The sequence below is a fragment of the Diceros bicornis genome, unplaced genomic scaffold (assembly GCF_020826845.1).
Source record: "Diceros bicornis minor isolate mBicDic1 unplaced genomic scaffold, mDicBic1.mat.cur scaffold_100_ctg1, whole genome shotgun sequence".
In the NCBI taxonomy this organism is placed as follows: domain Eukaryota; kingdom Metazoa; phylum Chordata; class Mammalia; order Perissodactyla; family Rhinocerotidae; genus Diceros; species Diceros bicornis.
The window spans coordinates 794,886-815,801 of NW_026690940.1; the positions used below are offsets into that span (position 1 = coordinate 794,886).

Here is a 20,916-nt window from a genome sequence, read left to right on the forward strand (position 1 = left end):
ACCAAAGTCAGACACAGATGTCACAAGAAAGCAAAACTACAGGGGCCAGCCTGGTGGCGTAGAGATTAAGTTTGCACGCTCCACTGTGGCGGCCCAGGGTTCACAGGTTTGGATCCCGGGTATGGACTGATGGACCGCTTGTCAAGCCATGCTATGGCGGTGTCCCATATTAAAAAAAAATAAATAGAGGAAGATGGGCACGGATGTTACCCCAGGGCCAATCGTCCTCTGCAAGAAGAGGAAGATTGGCAACGGATGTTAGCTCAGGGCTAATCTTCCTCACCAAAAAAAAAAAGAAAACAAAACTACAGACTAATATCTCTTACCAACATGGATGTAAAAGTCCTCAACAAAATACTAGCTAACTGAATCTAGCAATATATAAAGAGAATTATACACCATGACCAAGTGGGATTTATCCTAGGGATGCAAAGTTGGTTTAACGTCCAAAAACAATTAATGTAATACATCATACAAATAGAATGAAAAACAAAAAATCACAAGACCAACTCAGCAGATGTAGGAAAAAGCATTTGACAAAATCCAACACGCTTTCATGATTTAAAAAAAACTCAATAAACTAGGAACAGAAGGGAAGTTCCTCAATATAAAGGGCATCTACAAAAAATCTCCAGTTAACATCATACTTAATGGTGACATACTGGATGGTTTCCCTTTAAGATTAGGAACAAGACAAAGATTTCCACTCTTGCCATTTCTATTCTAAATTGTAGCCGAGGTTCTAACCAGGGCATTTAGGCAAGAAAAAGAAATAAAAGGCATCTATATCGGAAAGGAGGAGGTAAAACTATCTCTATTTGCATGAAGTGATCCTGTATATAGAAAATCCTAAGGAGTCTACCAAAAAACTATTAGAAGTAATAAATGAGTTCAGCAAGGTTGCAGGATACAAGATCAATATACAAAACCCAATTGAATTTCTATACATTTGCATTGAAAAACCCAAAAGTAAAATTAAGAAAACAATTCCATTCACAATAGTATCCAAAACCAGGAATAAATTAACCAAAGAAATGCAAAACTTATACTCTGAAGTTCATTCTAAATTCATACGGAATTCTAAGGCAACAAGCTACAGCTAACAAAACAATTCTGAAAAAGAAGAATAAATAGTGTAAGACTCATACTTCCCAATTGCAAAAGTTACTACAAAGCAACAGTTGTCAAGACAGTGTGGTACTGGTACAAGGACAAACATACAGATCAATGGAACAGAACTGAAAGACCAGAAATAAACCTATACACCTATGGTCAACTGATTTTTCACAAGAGTGCCCATGGTGCTGTGACAATTGAATAGCTATATGCAAAAGAATGAAGTTAGACCCTAACCTTATCCCATAAGCAAAAGTTTACTCAAAATGGATCATACACTTAAATTGAAGAGCTAAAACTATAAAACACTTAGAAGAACACACAGGCATAAATCTTCATGACCTTGTATTTGGCAATGGACTCTTAGATCTGACACCAAAAGCAGAAGCACCTAAATAAATGAATAAATAAGTTAAACTTCATCATCAAAATTAAGGAACATGAGAAATGTAAAGTTCCTGCTTTAAAATTTCATCAGGGGCAAGCAACTAATTCAAATGGAATGCAGTCATCTAAAGGACATCTTTTTAATGAGAAATGCTATTACTAAAGGAGACTTGGGCTGTTTTAAATGATATTTAGCCCAAAGCAACAAGGGAGGTATTTCAGCAGGTGACTGCTTCCATTCCCATCTATAAATTCTTCCCCAGTGACTCAGTGCCCTTGCCTGATCAGTATTTTATGTTGATGACAAATCTCGCACACAACTCACTTATCATTGCTTGAAAAACTTACAAGAAGTGCTACTGTTTAACAAAACTGAAAAAATATATTTTGTCCTTTATGGAAAATAAGGAAGAAAGTATCAGGAAAGGAAAGAATAATTTAGCTCAAGTACTTGGTAAGAAATAGGAATACAAAAACAAATAACCAGAAATTGCTAGTATATGTATCAGCCATCTCAGAAAGAAGAAACAGGCCACTTTATTTCCTTTAAGGCCTGACATTTTTCTCTCTGCCCTTTTCCGACACCCTCCATTGTGTGGTCTCTAAGCAGCCCTACTGTGAGCAGCTGTAGACGCTAATTCGTGGTTCACTGAGGTGTCAATTGAGTCTTAAACCAAGGAAACAACAGCTGCAAAACAATACTTGACTCTGGTGCAAATATTTTCAAAGGTAGACTAAAGTTTCAACTGTTATTTTAGATAAACAAAACCCCAAACCATAACCTTCCATCAAGTCACAAAACAAAAGAACACGCGGCCGGAGTTTAATTCATTGCGTAGCGACATTTCTTATCGTGTTGCCGCTATTTAGACAGGCTTTCACGACTTTACCTTGACAAACGACTTCCTTCACTAAATGAAAAACTAGCTTCCGAAGCGATTTTGTTAGTTGTCTTTGTCCTGAATGTACCGCTGCCAATATTCAAACCTGTGAGAAGCACAAACATGGAGAGGGAGTGTCAGCCACCACGCAGCAACGAGTGAAGAAGAGGGCTCACAATAACTTTGGTGAAACAAATGTCAACAGGAGAAGATGCTGCTCAAGCCACAGAAGGCAGGGAGCTTCTGAGGCAAGGAACATGTTGATAGAACTCTGAAAGGAAGTGGAGCGTTTTCCGGTGATACTTAGAAGCCACAAAAAATAAAAAATAAAATCATTCGAAGAGCTCTATTCCAAATGACCACGATGCACATGTGAGCACATGGGTCTCTACTACAGCACCATGCACTGGATAATTCACCTTGTTATAACACATGGGCAGCAAGGGATCATCAAAATAATGGGTGGTGGGAACCAGGTCTCAGAAATAACTGACACCGCTGGATGACAGTTACCCACCCCACCCACCCTTAAGCCCTCTGCCAAATCCTCTGTTTTTCCATCTCCCAGGAGAGACTGAATCTCCATTGAAAACCATCAAGGCCACTCTTTAACCAGCCTGAAAAAGTTGATGGGGAAGATGCACAATCCACCTCTTTCCTGGAGCCAGGGGAACCAGACTGTTCCCATGATGCTATCAGCGTGCAGGGCAATCCTTGACCTCTGCCCCCTGGGTGACTTCAGCCTTGGATGTTTCTGCTTCAAGTCTGATTCTTAACTGGCAGTCACCTGAGATCACGGATAGAGAGTGCATGGGTGTCTCTGCAAAAGGCATTTGCTGAGTTTCTATCCTGTAACCTGCTTGCCTGCATGTAACCTCTGCAGCCAAGCCATTCTCTTAAGAATGTGTCCGTGCTCAGCCTGAAGAGGGTTTCCATGTGCTTACCAGCATAAGGCCTTTTCAGACATGGAAAGGAAGGCGCAAGGTGGCAGTGGCTTTCCTTAGTGACAGGTCCAGAGGCAGAGACCTAACACATCTGATGCAGAAAGTAACTGAAACATGCACTGCTTCTTCAATAGTCAGATTTGGGGTGGCTCCTGAGTTCAGGGTGCCCATCCTCACCACTACCTGTAACAGCAGTAGCGGGGTACGCTAACCACGGGGTACATGGCTTCCGTTTCCCTCCACCCTGCCAGCCTGCCTCCTGCTTCTCTTTGGAGCTCAGAGAAGTCCCCAGGATCAGAGTGAGAGCGAGAGAGTGAGAGTGAGAGTGAAAAGTATTGTGTGACCACACGTAAACTAAACGCCAGAGGCCGTATCTGACCTCAGAGATGGCTGACACCACCAGAAGGACTTCTATGATCCCAACGCAGGAAAATGTGGAATCTTGCAAAGCACATAGTGTAAATTTGAGTGTGGAGTGAGGGAACTGAATCTAGGGGTGCTTGATTATACAACCTATAAAGTATCACTTATGAATAAATTAATAAACAAATACATTAATCATTAGTATATTAATAGTACCAACATTTTTTTGTGTGTGTGAGGAAGATGAGCCCTGAGCTAACATCCATGCTAATCCTCCTCTTTTTGCTGAGGAAAACCGGCTCTGAGCTAACATCTATTGCCAATCCTCCTTCTTTTTTTCCCCCAAAGCCCCAGTAGATAGTTGTATGTCATAGTTGCGCATCCTTCTAGTTACTGTATGTGGGATGCGGCCTCAGCATGGCTGCAGAAGCGGTGCGTCGGTGTGTGCCCGGGATGCGAACCGGGCCGCCAGTAGCGGAGCACACGCACTTAACCACTAAGCCATGAGGCCGGCCCCCAACATTTTTGATATACATCCAAGGGACTACAACTTATGTCAAATTTACTCATCCTTTGAACTTGTCCAATTAACTATCCATATAAAATAAACTTACCAAACATAGATGTGTGGAGTCACCTTCCAACCACGTGTGTCTGCTAACTGGCTGTAAGGCTCTGAGGGAGGTGCTACTCTCTTGTCGCCTCCTTTTGTGAAATGAGGGGGTTGGATAAATACTTTCTAAATCTCTCTGGATTCTAATTCTGTGACTCAAATGTGAAGAAAGTGGTGAAAAGCAAACGGTTAAGGGCTCACGAGTGCTACATCTTTCCAAAGTGATGAAGCCCTCCATCGGGGCAGAGGCCCTGCTTCATACCTCAGCCAACTACAATGTCTCACATTCGCGGAGTTCACATAACACCCAGCACCACCGCGGCCAGCAGTCGCTGAGGGCTGCTCTCTAACAGGCCCTGTGCTGGGCATTTCGCCTGCAGTGGCTCACTGAATCCTCAAAACAACCAAAATAACAGAATTTTGCAGCAACCAATTCTAACACTAATATTATCTAGGAAATAGCTCTCTGAAGACAGACAGCTAAGTCTAATGCACCATATGTCCCTCGAAAAAATGCCTGTCTGATATAGACATCTTTGAGACAATTGGGAAATCTGGATATGGCCTGGGAATTATGTGATGTTAAGAGATCACTGTTCATTCTGATGGGTGAAATTATGGAATGGTGGTTTATGTAAGGATAAGGAAGTGACTAAGGTGTACTTCCTTCTGTATGAATCCATTTATTTTCACAAAGGGAGCTGAAGTGACATACTAAAAAAAGGTGTAATAAAATAAAAACCAATGAAAATAATAAAAATGCAATAAAGTATAGGAAAACAAAGAAAATTACAATTAAAACAAAAATCCTAGATTGAAGGAACTACACTTAAGCTTAAAATTTAGCTTTACTGGGATTTACAGTCTTTTCATTTAAAAAGCCCAAAGTTTTCCAACATTCTGGTGAGGGAAAATAGCCCAGGATGATGTTCCCCATTGATGATTAAGAAACTGGAAGATGTGGGAAAAGAAAGAATTTGGGGTGTCTCCTGTGGTACTTAGTGACAAGTTACTATCATGACATGCCAGGTATAATCCAAGGGCCTGTAAGGACCATCGCCATGCCAGGGCTGGCACATATCCAGGAGAGAAGACTCTTCCAAATTCTTGTTTGTTAAGGACTGAAAAAGTACTGGCTGATTCTGATCCAGTGATAGCTTATTACAAAGCAAACTCCAGAAACTTTCAAAGAATGACCACCCTTCCCTGAGCACAGCACTAGCTGCTGCCTTGGGTCACCTAGACACTGGCTGTGAGTGCTGAATCTGCTCACTTACCTGACAGTTGTGATGCAGAAGCATCTGCCTTTTGGAACCTGTCTTCAGTTTGATTTGTATTATCCTGAAGGGTAGACCACTTCAGCAACTGGTAGGCTTTTGTTTCTACAGATTTAAAAAAAGGCACAGATAACTGGATATCCACATGCAAAAGAATGAAGTTGGACCCTTACCTTATACCATACACAAAATCAACTCAAAAAGGGTTAAAGACTTAAACATAAGACTGAAAACTATTAAATTCCCAGAAGAAAACATAGGAGAAAAGCTTCAGGACATTGGTTTTGGCAACGATTTCTTGGATATGACACCAAAAGCACAGTCAACAAAATTAAAAATAGACACACAGGACTATCTCAAACTTAACTTTTGCATGTCAAAGGAAACAATCAACAGAGTGAAAAGGCAACCTACACAATGGGAGAAAATAACTGAAATCATATATTTGAAAACGGGTTAATATCCAGAATATATAAGGAACTTCTACCACTCGACAACAATAACAAAAATCAAATAACCCGATTAAAAATGGGCAAAGTGCTTGAATAGACATTTCTCCATATACAAATGGTCAATAAGCACATGAAAAGATGCTCAAAATCACTAATCACCAGGGAAACGTAAATCAAAACCACAATGAGATATCACCTCACACCCATCAGGATGGCCACTATCAAAAGAACAGAAAATCAGCGTTGTGGAGGATGTGGACAAATCGGAACTCTTGTGCACTGCTGGTGGGTGTAGCTATTAGGGAAAACAGTATGGAGCTTCCTCAACAAATTAAAAATAGAATTACTATATGATCCAGCAATCCACTCTGGGTATATATCCAAAAGAACTAAAAACAGGATCTCAAAGAGTTATTGGCACACCCTTGTTCATCACAGCATTTTCCACAATGGCCAAGAGGTGGAAGCAACCCAAATGTCCATCAGTAGTTGAATGGATAAAGAAAATGTGGCATGTACATACAATGGAATATTATGCAGCCTTTAAAAAGAAGGAAATCCTGTCACATACTACAGTGTAGATGAACCCTGAGGACCTTATACTAAGCGAAATAAGCCAGTCACAAGAGGCCAAGTACTGTATGATTCCACTCATATGAAGTAACAAAAGTGGTCAAAATCATAGAAACAGAAAGTGGAAAGGTGGTTATTAAGGGCTGGGAAGAAGGGGGAGGGAGTATTAGTGTTTAGTGGGTATAGTGTTTCAGTATTGCAAGATGAAAAAGTTCTAGAGATCTGTTGCACAACAATGTGAATATACTTAACACTACTGAGCTGCACACTTAAGAACAGTTAAGATGGTAAATTTAAAGTTATGTATTTTTTACCACAATTAAAATAAAAAGTAGAATTTGTCCATGACAATTCAGGTTTCTGCCTGTTGTCCCAGCATAATAATTAATAGAGTTGTCTTTTGTTAATCAAAAGTTTCCTAATTTAGACAATAAATTATATGGTGACGCTACTTAAGAGACATATGAGCCAAATGCAGTGCAATGGCACAGTTTGGCTACTCATCAAAAAACATCAACTGAAAAGATATCTGCTTGGCTCCTGACTGAACACTGATTGGATATATGATATTGCTAAATTGTTATTAACTGCTTTAGGTGTGAAAAAAATACACAGAAATACTGAATTTTCTACTACCTAGAAACAAGTTTCTTGAATTCCTCCTACGATGTTAACACTTTTCAAATGCATGCAAATTAGTTTTTTGAACTGTCCCTTTTTAGAAACTCTGAAAACAAACAAACGAAAAACAATTTAGTTGAACCCAGGTTTCAAGACTCGAAGTCAAGTTGTATGAATGTATTTGAGGTGGCCAAATTCTAGTCATTATTTTGAGTGGGTCTGTGGATAGGTTCAACTCACAGTAAAATGGTTTCTCTCCAGTCCAGGCCTTGCAGAAGCGGCTACAGGAATGAATCAGAAGACACATAACTGACTGCCTTGGTTGGGCAGCTGGTCCTCTGCAGCACGCGCTGCCCTGGCCCTCAGGCTTGCACATTCGAGTGTGGGGTCTCTGGGCTGAGTGAGGGGCGGGAAGGTCAGGAAGGGGAGGCGGCAGCAGGATGAGCTGGGGGACCCACCGCTGAGAAAATCTAACCAGGCTCATCGTAGGGACAGAGAAGAGCATCTGCAGGGAGCAAAGCCAGGTGCCCCAGAGGGGTCAGCAGCAGCCTGGGCACCCACAGGACACCCTTACCCTGCAGGACTGTTAACAGTGTCTGCTGTAAGTTAAAGTGGGGAAGACTGTTGGGAAAAACAATAAATAATGATCACGTAAAGAACCTGAGAGACACAACTTTCCCATTACCTCAAGGCTCAAGGATGCCTGGATGAAAGAGAGGCTGGAGAAATAGAGTTTTAGCACAGACATAACAAAACAGCATCCACGTCCACATCTCCAACATGGCCACAAACAAAAGGACTCCTGCTGTCAGCACCGGAGGCTGGCAATCACTGCTTTCCTGCTTTTGCTGGTTCAATTTAAGAACTTAACCATGAGCCCCTTATTACTGGATTAAAACTACCGTCACACTGACGAATACAAATGTAACTTATCTTGCCCTACTGAGAATCAATCAAGATAAAAATAAGTACTTAAAATGAGCATCATATTTTGAAATATTAAATGCTATATAGTTAAAATATGTACAGATCAGGGACTCAACTCTGAAAATAATAAATCCTAAGGCAACACTTTTTAACATTGCTGGATTGTGATATTAGTTGGGCAAACCTGAACTAGTATTTTGACAAATTTAATAAAGAAAACACCAGATGTCATGCATGCAGAAGGGGAAAGTACTGTTTTGCATAACTTGTGTATATGTGTTGGGTACTGGCCTAGGACAGAAAGTGTTTCTTGCTGTAGATTAGTCCCACTGTCCTAGGACAGCATCATAACACTCTCCTGTCAGTCCTACTACCTATATTACTTCAGATTTGTGGTAAGGTACTTTTGGGAGAGGAGAAGTATCAATAAAATCAAAGAATTCTAAAAAGGTAAGGAATCACTGTAAAAGAGGTAAAAATGTTCTGTTTTGTTTTTATTCTATAAAGATCAACCAAAAAGTTTTTCAGCTTTTAGGATACAAGTCCAGATCATAATGACCATATGCTATTTCTGCACTCAATTATACTGACTTGGTCAAGGAAAAGAGAGCAAAGATAAAAGTTAAAAAAAAAAAAGAATAGGAAAAGAAAAAAAGAGTAGCTTCTTGGTAAACAAAGGCTCCTGGCAGCTGGAAGCTGGAGTTAGGCTTTCCTCTCATCTATTGTTGTGAGGTAAATCATCTGACTCCAGTGAGCTGGCTCTCCTGCTCCTCAGAAAACACGTGCCTTTTATTTTTAGGAGAAGATTTTCGTGAAAAATATAAAGCTAGTAGTTGTGAGTTAATTTCACATTTGGGAGGATTAAGTATTCTGTCCAAATATAGGACAGTACGGATATTATCACTGGTCTGAGTCTAGCAAAGGAGGAATGTGAAGTGAATTCACATTAGCAGCAAGGGACCATTTTATTTTACCACTCTGGAAAAGAAAGGCCATTTCCATGTTCCACACACTTTCCATTCTGGTTTCCTTCTCTTCCTTCCTCTTATTCTTTTTTTTTAATTGAAGTATAATCAACATACAGCATTATATTAGTTTCAGGTATGCAACATAATGATCCAATATTTGTACATATTGTGAAATGATCACCACAGTTAGTTAACATCAGTCACCATACATAGTTACAAAGTTTCTTTTCTTGTGGGTGAGGAATTGTAGGATCTACCCTTCCCTTGCTTCTTGAAGGACTTGGACTCTGTAACTGGCCTTTCCCTTCAAGGCTGCCCTGAGTCTGCTTTCAACCGTACACAGTTTTGGAGGGATGTAGCTTGTCTCTCCAGTCTCGTTCTCCCAGAGCCCACCCCGCTTCCCAGCCATAGCTCCTTACTGGTATTTGATCTTTAAACCTTCTGTAGCCCTTCTCTAAGCGGAAAGTCAGTGAAGCTCACCCGGACAATTTTTATCTGGGACATAGCCGCCCTGACCTAAGTAATAGAGGGTTGGCAAAATCAAGCTGAGGACTGCTGGGCACATGGCCTGCTCCCATCCCCGATGCATGCTTCCTCGTGTGGTTTAAGGGCAAAGTGAAGTTTAAAAGGTGAAAGGATTAAGTGTATTCACTTGGAGGAAGAAACACTAACTGAGGCAGGACCAAGACACCAAACCAGCCAGAGGGGTTGGAGCAGGCGGCAGGTGCTGCTGTCTAACAGGAGGTCTGTGTCGGGCAGCAGATGCTCAGAGCTGTGGTCATTCTCCCATGGCATGTATCACACCCTCAGTCACCCCTGTTTTAGTCAGAAGAGCTGCACAAAACATTTGAAGGACTGGGAAACAACCCAAAAAGGAAAAACAAAATTAAGGTTTGGTTAAAAAATAACAATGAGAGGATAAAGGCTACATAGCCTGCGTAGAAACAAGGGAAGAGGGTTTAAGAACAGAAATTGCATAGATTGGACAGGGCAGGATTATAAATGCAGATGCTCTGGGGCCAAGCAGGTAGCACAGAGAAGTGAGTCTGGCCAGCTGGAGAGCACATGCCTGGCCAGGGGGGACAGCTGTTCTCCGGCTACAGCCAACTGCTGCCAGGTGGGAAAGTGGGCCTAGTCTTGCCAGACTCCTGCCTTTCTTAAAAAAAAAAAATGCAACACTGCACAGGCCAAACAGAACACATTGGAAACCTCGAAACTAGATGGTGGTGAGCAATTTTTTCTGTGTTCCCTAAAAGTGGCACAAGAACACTCGGAGAAAAACTTCAGCCAAGGGATATAAGCTAGATGTTAGCAAAAGCTTCCGTAGTTGACAGAGCTGAGAGACCCGGGAACACACTATCAAGGCAGGCTGCAAGAGCTGTGTGGAGGTTTTTAAGTAGCTGCTTGTATCAAATAGACCAGGCTTCAGACTCTTTGGAGGCAAGAGTCTACGTCTTGCTAGGGGCACTCGAACAATTCAGACCTCCTCCTGGAAAAGCCTAGAGGTCTTGGCCAGGACGCCAACTTCATAAGTCAAGTAGGCAAAGCTACGGGCATGAAGTTTCTGGTAACTCAGGCCCAGGCTCTCCTAGAAGGAAGAAGGATAGTGAAGAATCAAGCAGTTCAAAGCTGCACTGTATTGCCCTGCAGATTTATAGTTACGAAATGAATGAACGAACAAAAGAGCAAAAGTAACAAGTCTAGAGTTCAAATCAGCCTGCTATAGACAAGTGGGGGCCGAGTTCCTCCAGTTCCAAGGAGAAAAGACTTGAGTCTTCTCAACTGCAAGTAAACCCTAAGTCTGCAAATTCGAGGACTAGGTAGCCCCTTAAGGCTTTACTTTCCAGCCTGTGACTGAGAACTCCAGAGAAACGTTTCCGCTCATTAGTCATGTCAAACTCTCAGAAAATTATTGAGAAGTGCGTATAATTAGATAAAACAAATATTTCTAAAGAATACAATTATTGTCAATTAGAATGTTCTGGTACACACAGAAACAAATATATCTGCATGCTCAAGCTTTCAGTTCTGGATCTCTCAGTCAAGCATCTATTATACACTCAAATCTGTGTCAAGATTTAATTTAAAAAGTAGAAAATATTGCAATTTAAAACATAAAATAAAGGAGTCCGGGGGTTAAAATCCATCCTTGGCTATTAATTCCAGACTGATGACACAAAGAGATAAATATGTTTTTCCCTACTTTGTTACATAAGCCAGCCAAACCCAATCATCTATCTTCCTACAAAGTGGTGAAGAATCACTGAGATTGTTTTTTTTTTTTTTTTGGATATGCATTTCGTGTCTAGAAAATGGAAACAGCCAGAGAAGGAAAGCGAAAACATGCTGAATAAAGGGAGATAGGAGAGAGATGATGTTGAGGAGGGAAGAAAGAAAAAGCCTCAACTTCTTATCTTTTATTCTCTTTTATATGCAAATGTACACCTGCTAAAATATTTCTAAATCTAGAAAGAAAAAGAAAAAGAAAATATTTGATGAAAAAGTGCTTTTAACAACTCATTACAAGAACCAGAGAGAGGCAGGGTTCACCAGCCTCTAGGGGTGTCTCCAGGCAGAGAATCTGCCTCTGGCTTGCGCAGAAATCCCTAATGAAAGAAAGAAAAGTTGGGCCCGGAAAAGGAGTAACAAAGGGAGATGCAAACAATACCATCACTACAAATAGAAAAACAACCTTGAACCAACAAAGAACTGGGCATCTTTGAGTAAGGAAGGGGAATTACTATTCCTATAGGAAGTATGTAGAAATTTAAAAATTAAATTTGAAAAGTATTTTCTGTCCACTGAGTTTCCCAGTGCTGTTACTTTTCACATATTTCTACACCCATGCAAATTTTTTTCCACACTGTTACTAGATGTGTTGCTGATGCAGCAAACAGTCATTTTTGTAAAATAAAATAAAAATTGTGACATATATTTCTAAAATTAATTCTAAAGATAAATATTATCACTGAAAATCCAGAAGTCATTTGTCTAGTAATCTGCTCAAATGAAAACAAGAAAATATTAGGATATGGGTGCCTTCACAATTCTGAAAATACAGAAAACTCATCTATATTTAGGATTTTTTTCAAAGGCCATAAGTCAACGTGAACCTGAAATACATAGGTTGGATCCATGACGAGAATCACTTTTCATGTCCAGACTTTCTGCAATAAACTCCACTCCCCCAGTGTTGTGGGCCTGTAAATCTATTGCCAAGGTTTCTCTGTGCTCTCAGAGACTGCTGATGTACAGAGAAGAGAAACTCCTACTTCACATGAGTTGCCTGAAGCTGCTTCAGAAAATAAATATTTAGGGGCCAGCCCTATGGCATAGTGGTTAAGTTCGGCATGCTCCGCTTCGGCAGCCTGGGTTCGCAGGCTCGGATCCTGGGTACCAACCTATACAACTTGTCAGCCATGCTGTGGCGGCGACCCACATACAAAATAGAGGAAGACTGGCACAGATGTTAGCCTAGGGCTAGCCTTCCTCAAGCAAAAACAAGAGGAAGATTGGCAACAGATGTTAGCTCAGGGTGAATCTTCCTCAGTTAAAAAAAAAAATTTACATCACATTCTTAATTTCTACGGAGTAATTCAACAATTACACTTGAAAATAAATGTCAGGCTTGTAACTGAACTTTAACGAATGTTCCAAAACTGAACTGAACAGTTCCGCTGGTATTACTTCATATGTAAATTTATAACCATAGTGCCTGCCACTTAACATTGTTCAGCCATGGGAGGGGAATTTTTAACTCTCCAAGTCATGCAATCTTGAACTTTTCAAAGATTGAGTAATCTTGATCAGGAAGCTATATTTTATTGGCATAATTAAATATTTTTAAAAACAATATTTTTAGCAATTTGCATTCAATGATTTATATAATGAGAAGAATCAGAAATAAAGACAATAATATTATCATTAGCATTATAGTAGGGTCAGGAATAATCAATGTATAAGATGAACTAGATGTTAGAAATGTAAAATATGAAGAAATCTCTCTTCACCCCCTACAGTGGGTTGAATGATGTCTCCCCTAAAATTCATGTCCACCCAGAACCTCAGAATGTGACCTTATTTGGAAATAGGTTCTTTGCAGATGTAATTAGTTAAGGATCTCAAGATGAAATCATCCTAGATTTGTGGTGGGCCCTAAATCCAATGACAGGCATCCTGACAGGAAGAGTGGACACAGAGACAGAAAAGAAGGTGATGTGCTGATGGAGGCAGAGACTGAAGTCAAGCTGTCACAAACTGAGAGCCACCAGAAGCTGCAACAGGCAAGGAAGCCTTCTCCCCTAGAGCCTTCAGGAGCACGGCACTGCTGGCCTTTGGTTTAGACTTCTGGCATCCAGAACTGGGAGAGAATACATTTCTGTTGTTTTAAGTTTGTGGTACTTTGTTACAATAGCCCTAGGAAAATAATACACTTCGTGATCCTCGATTTTATTAAAGTATCTGAAGCCCAACCTCTTCTCTCCCCACTTGAGTCTCTTGCATAAAATGAAGGTGTTTCACAACATGACCTACAAAGGCTCTTTCAGCTTTGAGACCCCCTGCTCCATGGTTCTCAAACCTGGGGAGTCACCTGGGGGTGTTATAAAAGACTGATGCCTGAGCCCCACCCCTAGAGGTTCTGATGTAACTGGTCAAGGGTGTGGCTGGGGCATAGGTATCCACCCAGGATTCTACTGTCAACGACCAAGGAGAATTTCTCTAGGCATTTATGAATTAATTTCCTTGAATGCAGGAGCAACCAATCGAAAACACTCTTCAGAAAGGTGCCTTTCATTCTTTACTGACCATGTTAAACAAACACCACCGCCCTGTAATGTCATGAGTGAAGACGCTTTGCTGTAGCAGCAAAGGGGAAGCCCCAGCAGCCTGACATCTACCACAGAGACAGGGCCACAGGGACTGCAATGGACAATCCAGCAGCATGAGATGGTTCCCCTGGTTTTGCACGAGTTGGGGCTCCCAGGCTTGGCAGGTAACACGTCTTTCCTGATCCTCGTGCATTTCTGGGACAGGACAGGTGAGACACATTCTTAGTAAAGTCTCCTTAGTGGAGTGTTACGCCACTGTACTCTGGCGTCCAACGTTGTCACCACAGTCTTCTCTCCCAGGGTAAATCCAGTCACCAATGACAACCTGGCTATTGTATGTTCCCAGCCTTTTCCAATTTGATGTAAAACTCAAGCAATAACGTTTTGAGAAGCACTGCCCAGAACCCCAAGTGGCTGACCTCCCTCACAGCTTCTAAATGGACATACCTTAGTATGACATTGAATATTTCAGCTTGCCAAAGAATATCAGTGAGAAACGGCACTGTCAGGCAACCACTTTCAACACAGCTTGACCGAGAGAATAGGAGTCAAAAGAATGAGAGGCTGAATGGACATTCTTAGAGGCTTAATCCTCTTCAGATAAAAGCTGAGAGCCCTTTTCACACGGAGCTTAAGGAGATGAGTTTTGCCAGGATGGGCACGTGGGGTGGGGAAAGTATTGGTAGAGTGACTGAGTGAAAGAGACAGCGTTCTGGCCTGAATCAACAAGCATTTAAGGAAACTCCTTAATCTTTGGATTCCAACTCGTTTTTATTCATTCGTTTGACAAACTGAGTGCCCACTGTGTTGTGTGCCAGATACCGTGTCAGGTGACGGGTTTCTATGACATTTAGCATAACCTGTGTCACTTGCTAAAACTAAAACTCACTTCACTCTCAGAGGTAAATTCAGTATGAATACAAATAAAATTGCCAACGTGGGAAATTTCACTTGGGGGTATAAGTAGTTCAGATGAGATTTTCCCTCATAATCTAGATAAGCATGGCTTTAATCCTGGTCTAAGTGTTCCAGGGAAGCACTGACCTGAGTATTCTAGTCCTGCACGTGTACTCAGGCTCGCCCCGCTGTATAAAGGGCACACACACCTCCTGGCAAAATCCATACTCGGAAATCCTTGCAAGTGCCCACCTCTCTAGGCCTAACACGAGAGAAAGGAAAGGTATAGCTTCGCTCATCATCACTCGCAAAGCATCCTTGTGGAGCTCATCTTTTGTGATGATATACACTGATGTTTAATTAATCCAGACACCTTGATGCAGTCGCCTCTCTTGTAAAACGAAAGCAGCAGGCTGGTGGAACAGAAGGAGTTCAGGGATTAAATCTTGAAGTTTGAGTTCGATTCAAGATCCAACACACTAGCTATATGGCCTTGAGCAGGACTCAACCTTCCTAAGTTTCTGTTGGACTGACTGTAGAATGGGTCCCTAATGTTTACCCCACAGGACTGTTGTGAGGATCAGAGATGATGAAGACTTAGGAGGGGCAAGGACCCAGTCTTATTCCCAGGACTTAGCCAAAGTAAAGGTGTAATATACATGCAAATGATATACTATCTATTATAGGGAGAAAACCACACATTCATAGATATCAAAATTATTCTTTGATTTCTACCTTAATTCTTCACTGTGAACAACCAGACTAATGAAAGGGGTAGATTGTGTTAACAACAACAGATCATACAGGCTGTGGGAATATTTATTCTGGTTGTGTGTGTGGGTCTGTGTACGGGAGGGTTTCTATGTAAATCTTAGCACAGATTGCAGGAGCTCAACTTATGAAACCAACACTCTGCAAATGATTAACAAAGCAGATGCCTTCAGAGTGACAGCAAACTCTTTAAGGATGAGCCCCTCTGCCAAGGAGACCTATGTTTGGAAGTGATAAGCAAATAAGAAAGGGAAATAAAGAAATGAGAATATTGGCACATTTGACTTCTTTCATATGGAATGAGAATCACAGTCTCTTAGCATTAGAAGGAACGTCAGTTCCAGAAACAAGAATTCCTTCCACAGTGTCCCTCTAGAGAGTAGGTTCCTGCCATGGTTCAAGCACCCAGCACAGAATCTTATACCTGGAAGACACTCAGCTTGGTTTTGCCTCAAAGAAGAGCTAGAAAGTTCTTCCATTACTGAGCTGTGAATTCCTTCCCTGCACCACTCACACACAGAGCCCCCTGAGAGACTCTAAAATTAAGCTTGATCAACGTTCTGTCTTGTACGTGGAGGCCTCGCAAATATTTAAAGATAGCTTTTGTACCCTTCTCAGGTTAAACTTCCCCAGGGCCCTCATCATTCAGAGCTTCCCCTCCATTCTGCCCAAACTCCTGGTGCCTGCCTGGGTTCACTTCGGTGTCTTTCTCTACTACATCTCCTCTGAGACGGCTGTAAAGCAAATAGTCACGCAGAAGGACCCACACTAAAGAAGAGCACTTCTGGACTGTCCAAACTCACTACTGGAACATGCTGGTCGTCAATTCGTCAATTCAGGAAGCAGCTTTAACAAGTAACTTTCAATCATAACATCAACTGGGTTTAGTTACACTAAAGTAGCCAAAGCTTCATTATAAAGCAATCTCATCCACAAGGGAGATTCCCACAAAAAGGACTCATGGGAAAACGTTGACGATAATTTTAGGGTATTAAGAATACTGGTGCCCTCATTAGACTCAAGGTTTTAAAAAACATTCTGTGTATATCTGTGTATATTTCCCAAAACATGTTCCACAGAATATTAATTCTGTTGGCTGTTCATAGGAAGGATTCCATTTTCAAATAGAAGATAATTATTTGAAACTTTAAGTTCACACCTTTAAATGGGTCATTTACTGAAAGTCTAAAAGTTTTCAACGTGCTCCCTGCACTGTGCATGTTGCAGAGGGAGAGCGCGATTATGCGGGATTTGGTCAGAGAATGTGTATTCCCTGAAGCATTTTCGGGGTGGAGCCTGCACAGAACACGCTTGGGGAAATGCTGCATCCGCCCATCCACACGGTGAGGCGGCACAGCAGGGGAGGACTGTCGCCTGGGAACCGTGTGCCCTGCAACGCCCTCACCTGTGAGCCTGTAAGAGTTATGGCACACAGGCACTCACAGGCAGAGATGCTGGGCCTTGACCAGTGAGAGCCCCAGGAGCCACTGCACCACGTTGTTGTGATTCTTCTCTAAGGGTTTCTCCACGGGACTAATTAGAAGTTCCAAAAATATCATGCAACTCTCCTCAAGATTCCTTTTTGATGGGGTAAATATCCTTCTGGATTCAAATCATCAATTGAGTTCTTAAGTGGAAATTTCTTGCAGAAACTAATTTAGCGGTACCACTGGGAAGCACTGTCTAGGAGGAATTATGGCAGCACAGGGCTTGGGCGAGTCTTGGTCCCAAGTGGCTACCGCAATTCAGGAGATGGTGTTCAGATGCCTTTCCAAGACTCGTCTCAGGATTATGCTTTCTGTGGCACTGTACCCCCAGCCCCCTGCTTCTTTTCCTCTTTGAGTTTGCTTTGTGAGATTCCTTTTAACTAGATGGCATTGGTTTGAAAAACTGGGGACTGTGGGGCCAGTGCAGAAGATCAATACTACTACTAACATTCACATGAATATTATTATTATAAATCGCAGCTTACATGTATTGAGTGTGTAGTACACGCCTGGCACTTGCACACACACGATCTCATGTAAACTTTAAGACCATCTTGCCAGGTGGTATGTCTGCTTTCCCAGTACAGAGGCTCAGGGAGGTGGAGAAATAGAGCAGGGAGTAAAATGCTGACACTGACGGCTGATGCCAAAGCCCAGGCTCAATTGCAACATCCCCTCAACCCTGAGAACAGCCTCTGGAATATTCCTTTTCTTTGGAATATTCTAGAAGGAATGCAGCCCATAAAACAGGAAAGTCTCAATAAAACTATTATAAAGGGGGAGGCAGAGTCTATCTTTTTTTTTTTCTTTGTGAGGAAGCTCAGCCCTGAGCTAACATCCCATGCCAATCCTCCTCTTTTTTTTGCTGAGGAAGATTGGCCCTGAGCTAACATCCATGCCCATCTTCCTCTACTTTATATGGGATGCTGCCACAGCATGGCTTGACAAGCAGTGCGTCGGTACACTCCCGGTATCTGAGCCTGAGAACCCTGGGCTGCCACAGTGGAGCGCGCGTACTTAACCACTTGCGCCACTGGGCTGGCCCCAGACTCTATCTTAAATCAAACTATATACCTGCTTTACTCTACCAAGGCCAAATCTCCAATAATTATGCCAAAGACACAAAGATTTAATAAAGAGATAATGGTCAAGAACTTAGAGATTAAACTATTACAATGTTATATGTCAATTATATCTCAATTTAAAAAACTGGGGAAAAAAGAACTTAGAGAGCAAAGTAGTTTCAATCACAGACATGACAACAGCATTAAAGAGTCAAGGCACATGAGGCCCTCAAACATTAATTTCATGGGAAGTCCAGCGGGTGGGGAGCAAAGAAGAAAGAGAGTATGGTGGCGAGGACAGAATGGAAATGCTCAAAGTAAATGGCTTTGAAAGTTTATTTTTATATCTCCCAAGTTATTTTATATGTCTAAAACTTTGGCATGCAACAGGCACAAAGGATTTTTTTCTTTATTTCTTTTTTTTTTTTTTTTGGTGAGGAAGATTGGCCCTGAGCTAACATCTGTTGCCAATCTTCCTCTTTTTGTTTGAGGAAGATTGTCTCTGAGCTAACATCTTTCTCAATCTTCCTCTATTTTGTATGTAGGATGCCTCCATAGCATGGCTTGATGAGCAGGGTGTAGGTCCGCGCCCAGGATCTGAACCCATGAACCCCGGGCCGCCAAAGCAGAGCGTGCAAACTTAACCACTACGCCACCGGGCTGGCCCCACAAAGCATTTTTTTAAAACTGCCAACTATTAATTGACTGATGGTAGGTTGTTGGAATTAAAATTTCTTTAAAAATCTTAATGGTAAATAGCCCTTATTATTTCTAGGCACATCACACCTCTTTCTACAAGAAAAAAAGAAAGATTTGAAACTCCAGTACTTAACTATCTCTTCTCTTATAAAGAAAGTCTATGAGAAAATAACGTTTGCACTAATTTTGAGGACAGTCATCTGCTCACAGCAGGGAATGACTGGAAAGAATACTGAAAAGAGAAGCAAGAATGGGCAACGAGATCACTTCCTGGTTTCTCTCCAATAAGTCTTTATAATTTTAACTGAAATAAATTCAGAGGTCATTAGATACTTCTGCATTCAAAGATAAATGCAAGAGAAAAGTCTCCAAATGACTTCTTGATTATCTGCAATTTGGGATCATCTACACTTCTACTAACAAAAAAATAAAGAGGGAACGCTACCAGAGTTTTCTCAAAATGAAGAATAAAAATGCAATAAACATATCACTGGGAAAATGTTTAAAAGAAAAGAAAACCTCTGTATTTCGGAATGAAATATTATCTGATGCAGAATATATACAATAATTGCTCTATTATAAACTCTTTTTTCAAAACCAGAGTTCATCACAGAAACATGAGTTTAAAAAATTAATCATCAGGCTATGAATTGTATTGTCATAAAAGAAAGCTATTCTTTTCCGCTTATAAACAACAAAACGACCACATATGCAGATGCATGCCTCAGTACCGCAGTGCAGTGGTGTGGTTACTTGTATAAATATTTAAAGTCAGACCTTTGAATTTATAATGAAGTAGTGTACCACTTTACAAAATAAGATCCTAGTAAATTTAGACGTATGACAAATAGAACTCTGTTCAGAATACTCATTGCTGCTGTTGATATTCTAAAACTAAAAATGTAATGATATTCAGATTCCAGCTAAACAAGCGTAATACATGTGCAGAAATCTTAATAGGTCTTGATGAAACGTTACTGCTAAAATTTTTAAATTATCACATGGGCTTTGTAACTGAGGCACAAGCAAGCTTCTTGTCTGGCATTTTTTTTTTTCCTGCTCTTATTTTAATGAGACACATTCAATTATCACAGGAAAGAAAAGAGTAAAATCAGAAACAGCTGTAGTTGGCCACACACTGACTGGTGTTCCCCACGGAGACTGACGTTGTCACACAGACGCAGGTGCTGAAAGGCTATGTGATGGGGTGCTCACACGTGTAACTGTGTAACATGATCATGAAGAATTCAATAGGCATGCTTATTTTCCACCTCAGTTTCTGCTAATGTAAGCGCACACATCATGCTCTTACAATTAATCGTCCCCTCCAGCACGTAGTAGTTGAATATACTTGCTCTTAGCAGAGTCCACACACCACTAACCTAGAATGTTCTGATTATAAAACAAGGTTGAATCCTGTGTTTGAAACTCTTAGGCAACCATAACTTTACCTGTGATTGGAATCTTTGCTGCCATGCTCTCTTCCTTGCTCTCGTCTCCGCAGCCACTTGAAACGTCTAAAAATCAAACACAAGATAATAAAAGTGTATTTCAAGGTTTTATTTACGGAATAGGCCTTTGCTTTTTTTTTTTTCTTAACTGCCATTCCTTTTATTTTCACTGCTTCCCCACCTCCTTTCTTTGCTTAGTTTATTTCTTGTCTGAAATAGTACTGTTCCTAAAAAGAAACCTATTCTAAAACTAAGGTATCTCTATGTTGCTTTCATGCAAAATGATTTAGCCTGACATCTATCAAATTTGACTGGGGCTTAAAACAAGCGAGCCTCAAATCCTGTGCATGTGTATCAGCTTCTGAATATATCCTGAGCAACTCATAGCTCTCTTGGGAATACATTATAGCGGTTTATTGGCATGTCTTAACAATAACGTTAAAATAATCACAATTTTCGGGCCGGCCCCGTGGCTTAGCGGTTAAGTGCGCGCGCTCCGCTGCTGGCGGCCCGGGTTCGGATTCTGGGCGCGCACCGACGTACCGCTTCTCCGGCCATGCTGAGGCCGCGTCCCACATACAGCAACTAGAAGGATG

At 41.2% G+C, this 20,916-nt stretch overlaps 1 protein-coding gene across 1 annotated transcript in view; it reads right to left on the reverse strand.

Annotated features, from left to right (window-relative positions):
* Positions 1-3,046: 3,046 nt before the first annotated feature.
* LOC131402404 (centrosomal protein kizuna-like) overlaps positions 3,047-20,916 on the reverse strand; it is a 67,086-nt gene continuing 49,216 nt past the window's right edge. The window contains exons 7-9 of the mRNA XM_058537181.1: positions 20,321-20,386; positions 5,582-5,686; positions 3,047-3,171 (exon numbers count right to left, since the gene is read on the reverse strand). Of these exons, the coding sequence (XP_058393164.1) occupies positions 3,080-3,171; positions 5,582-5,686; positions 20,321-20,386 (263 nt within the window). The 3' untranslated portion in view covers positions 3,047-3,079. The remainder of the gene's footprint in view (positions 3,172-5,581; positions 5,687-20,320; positions 20,387-20,916) is intronic.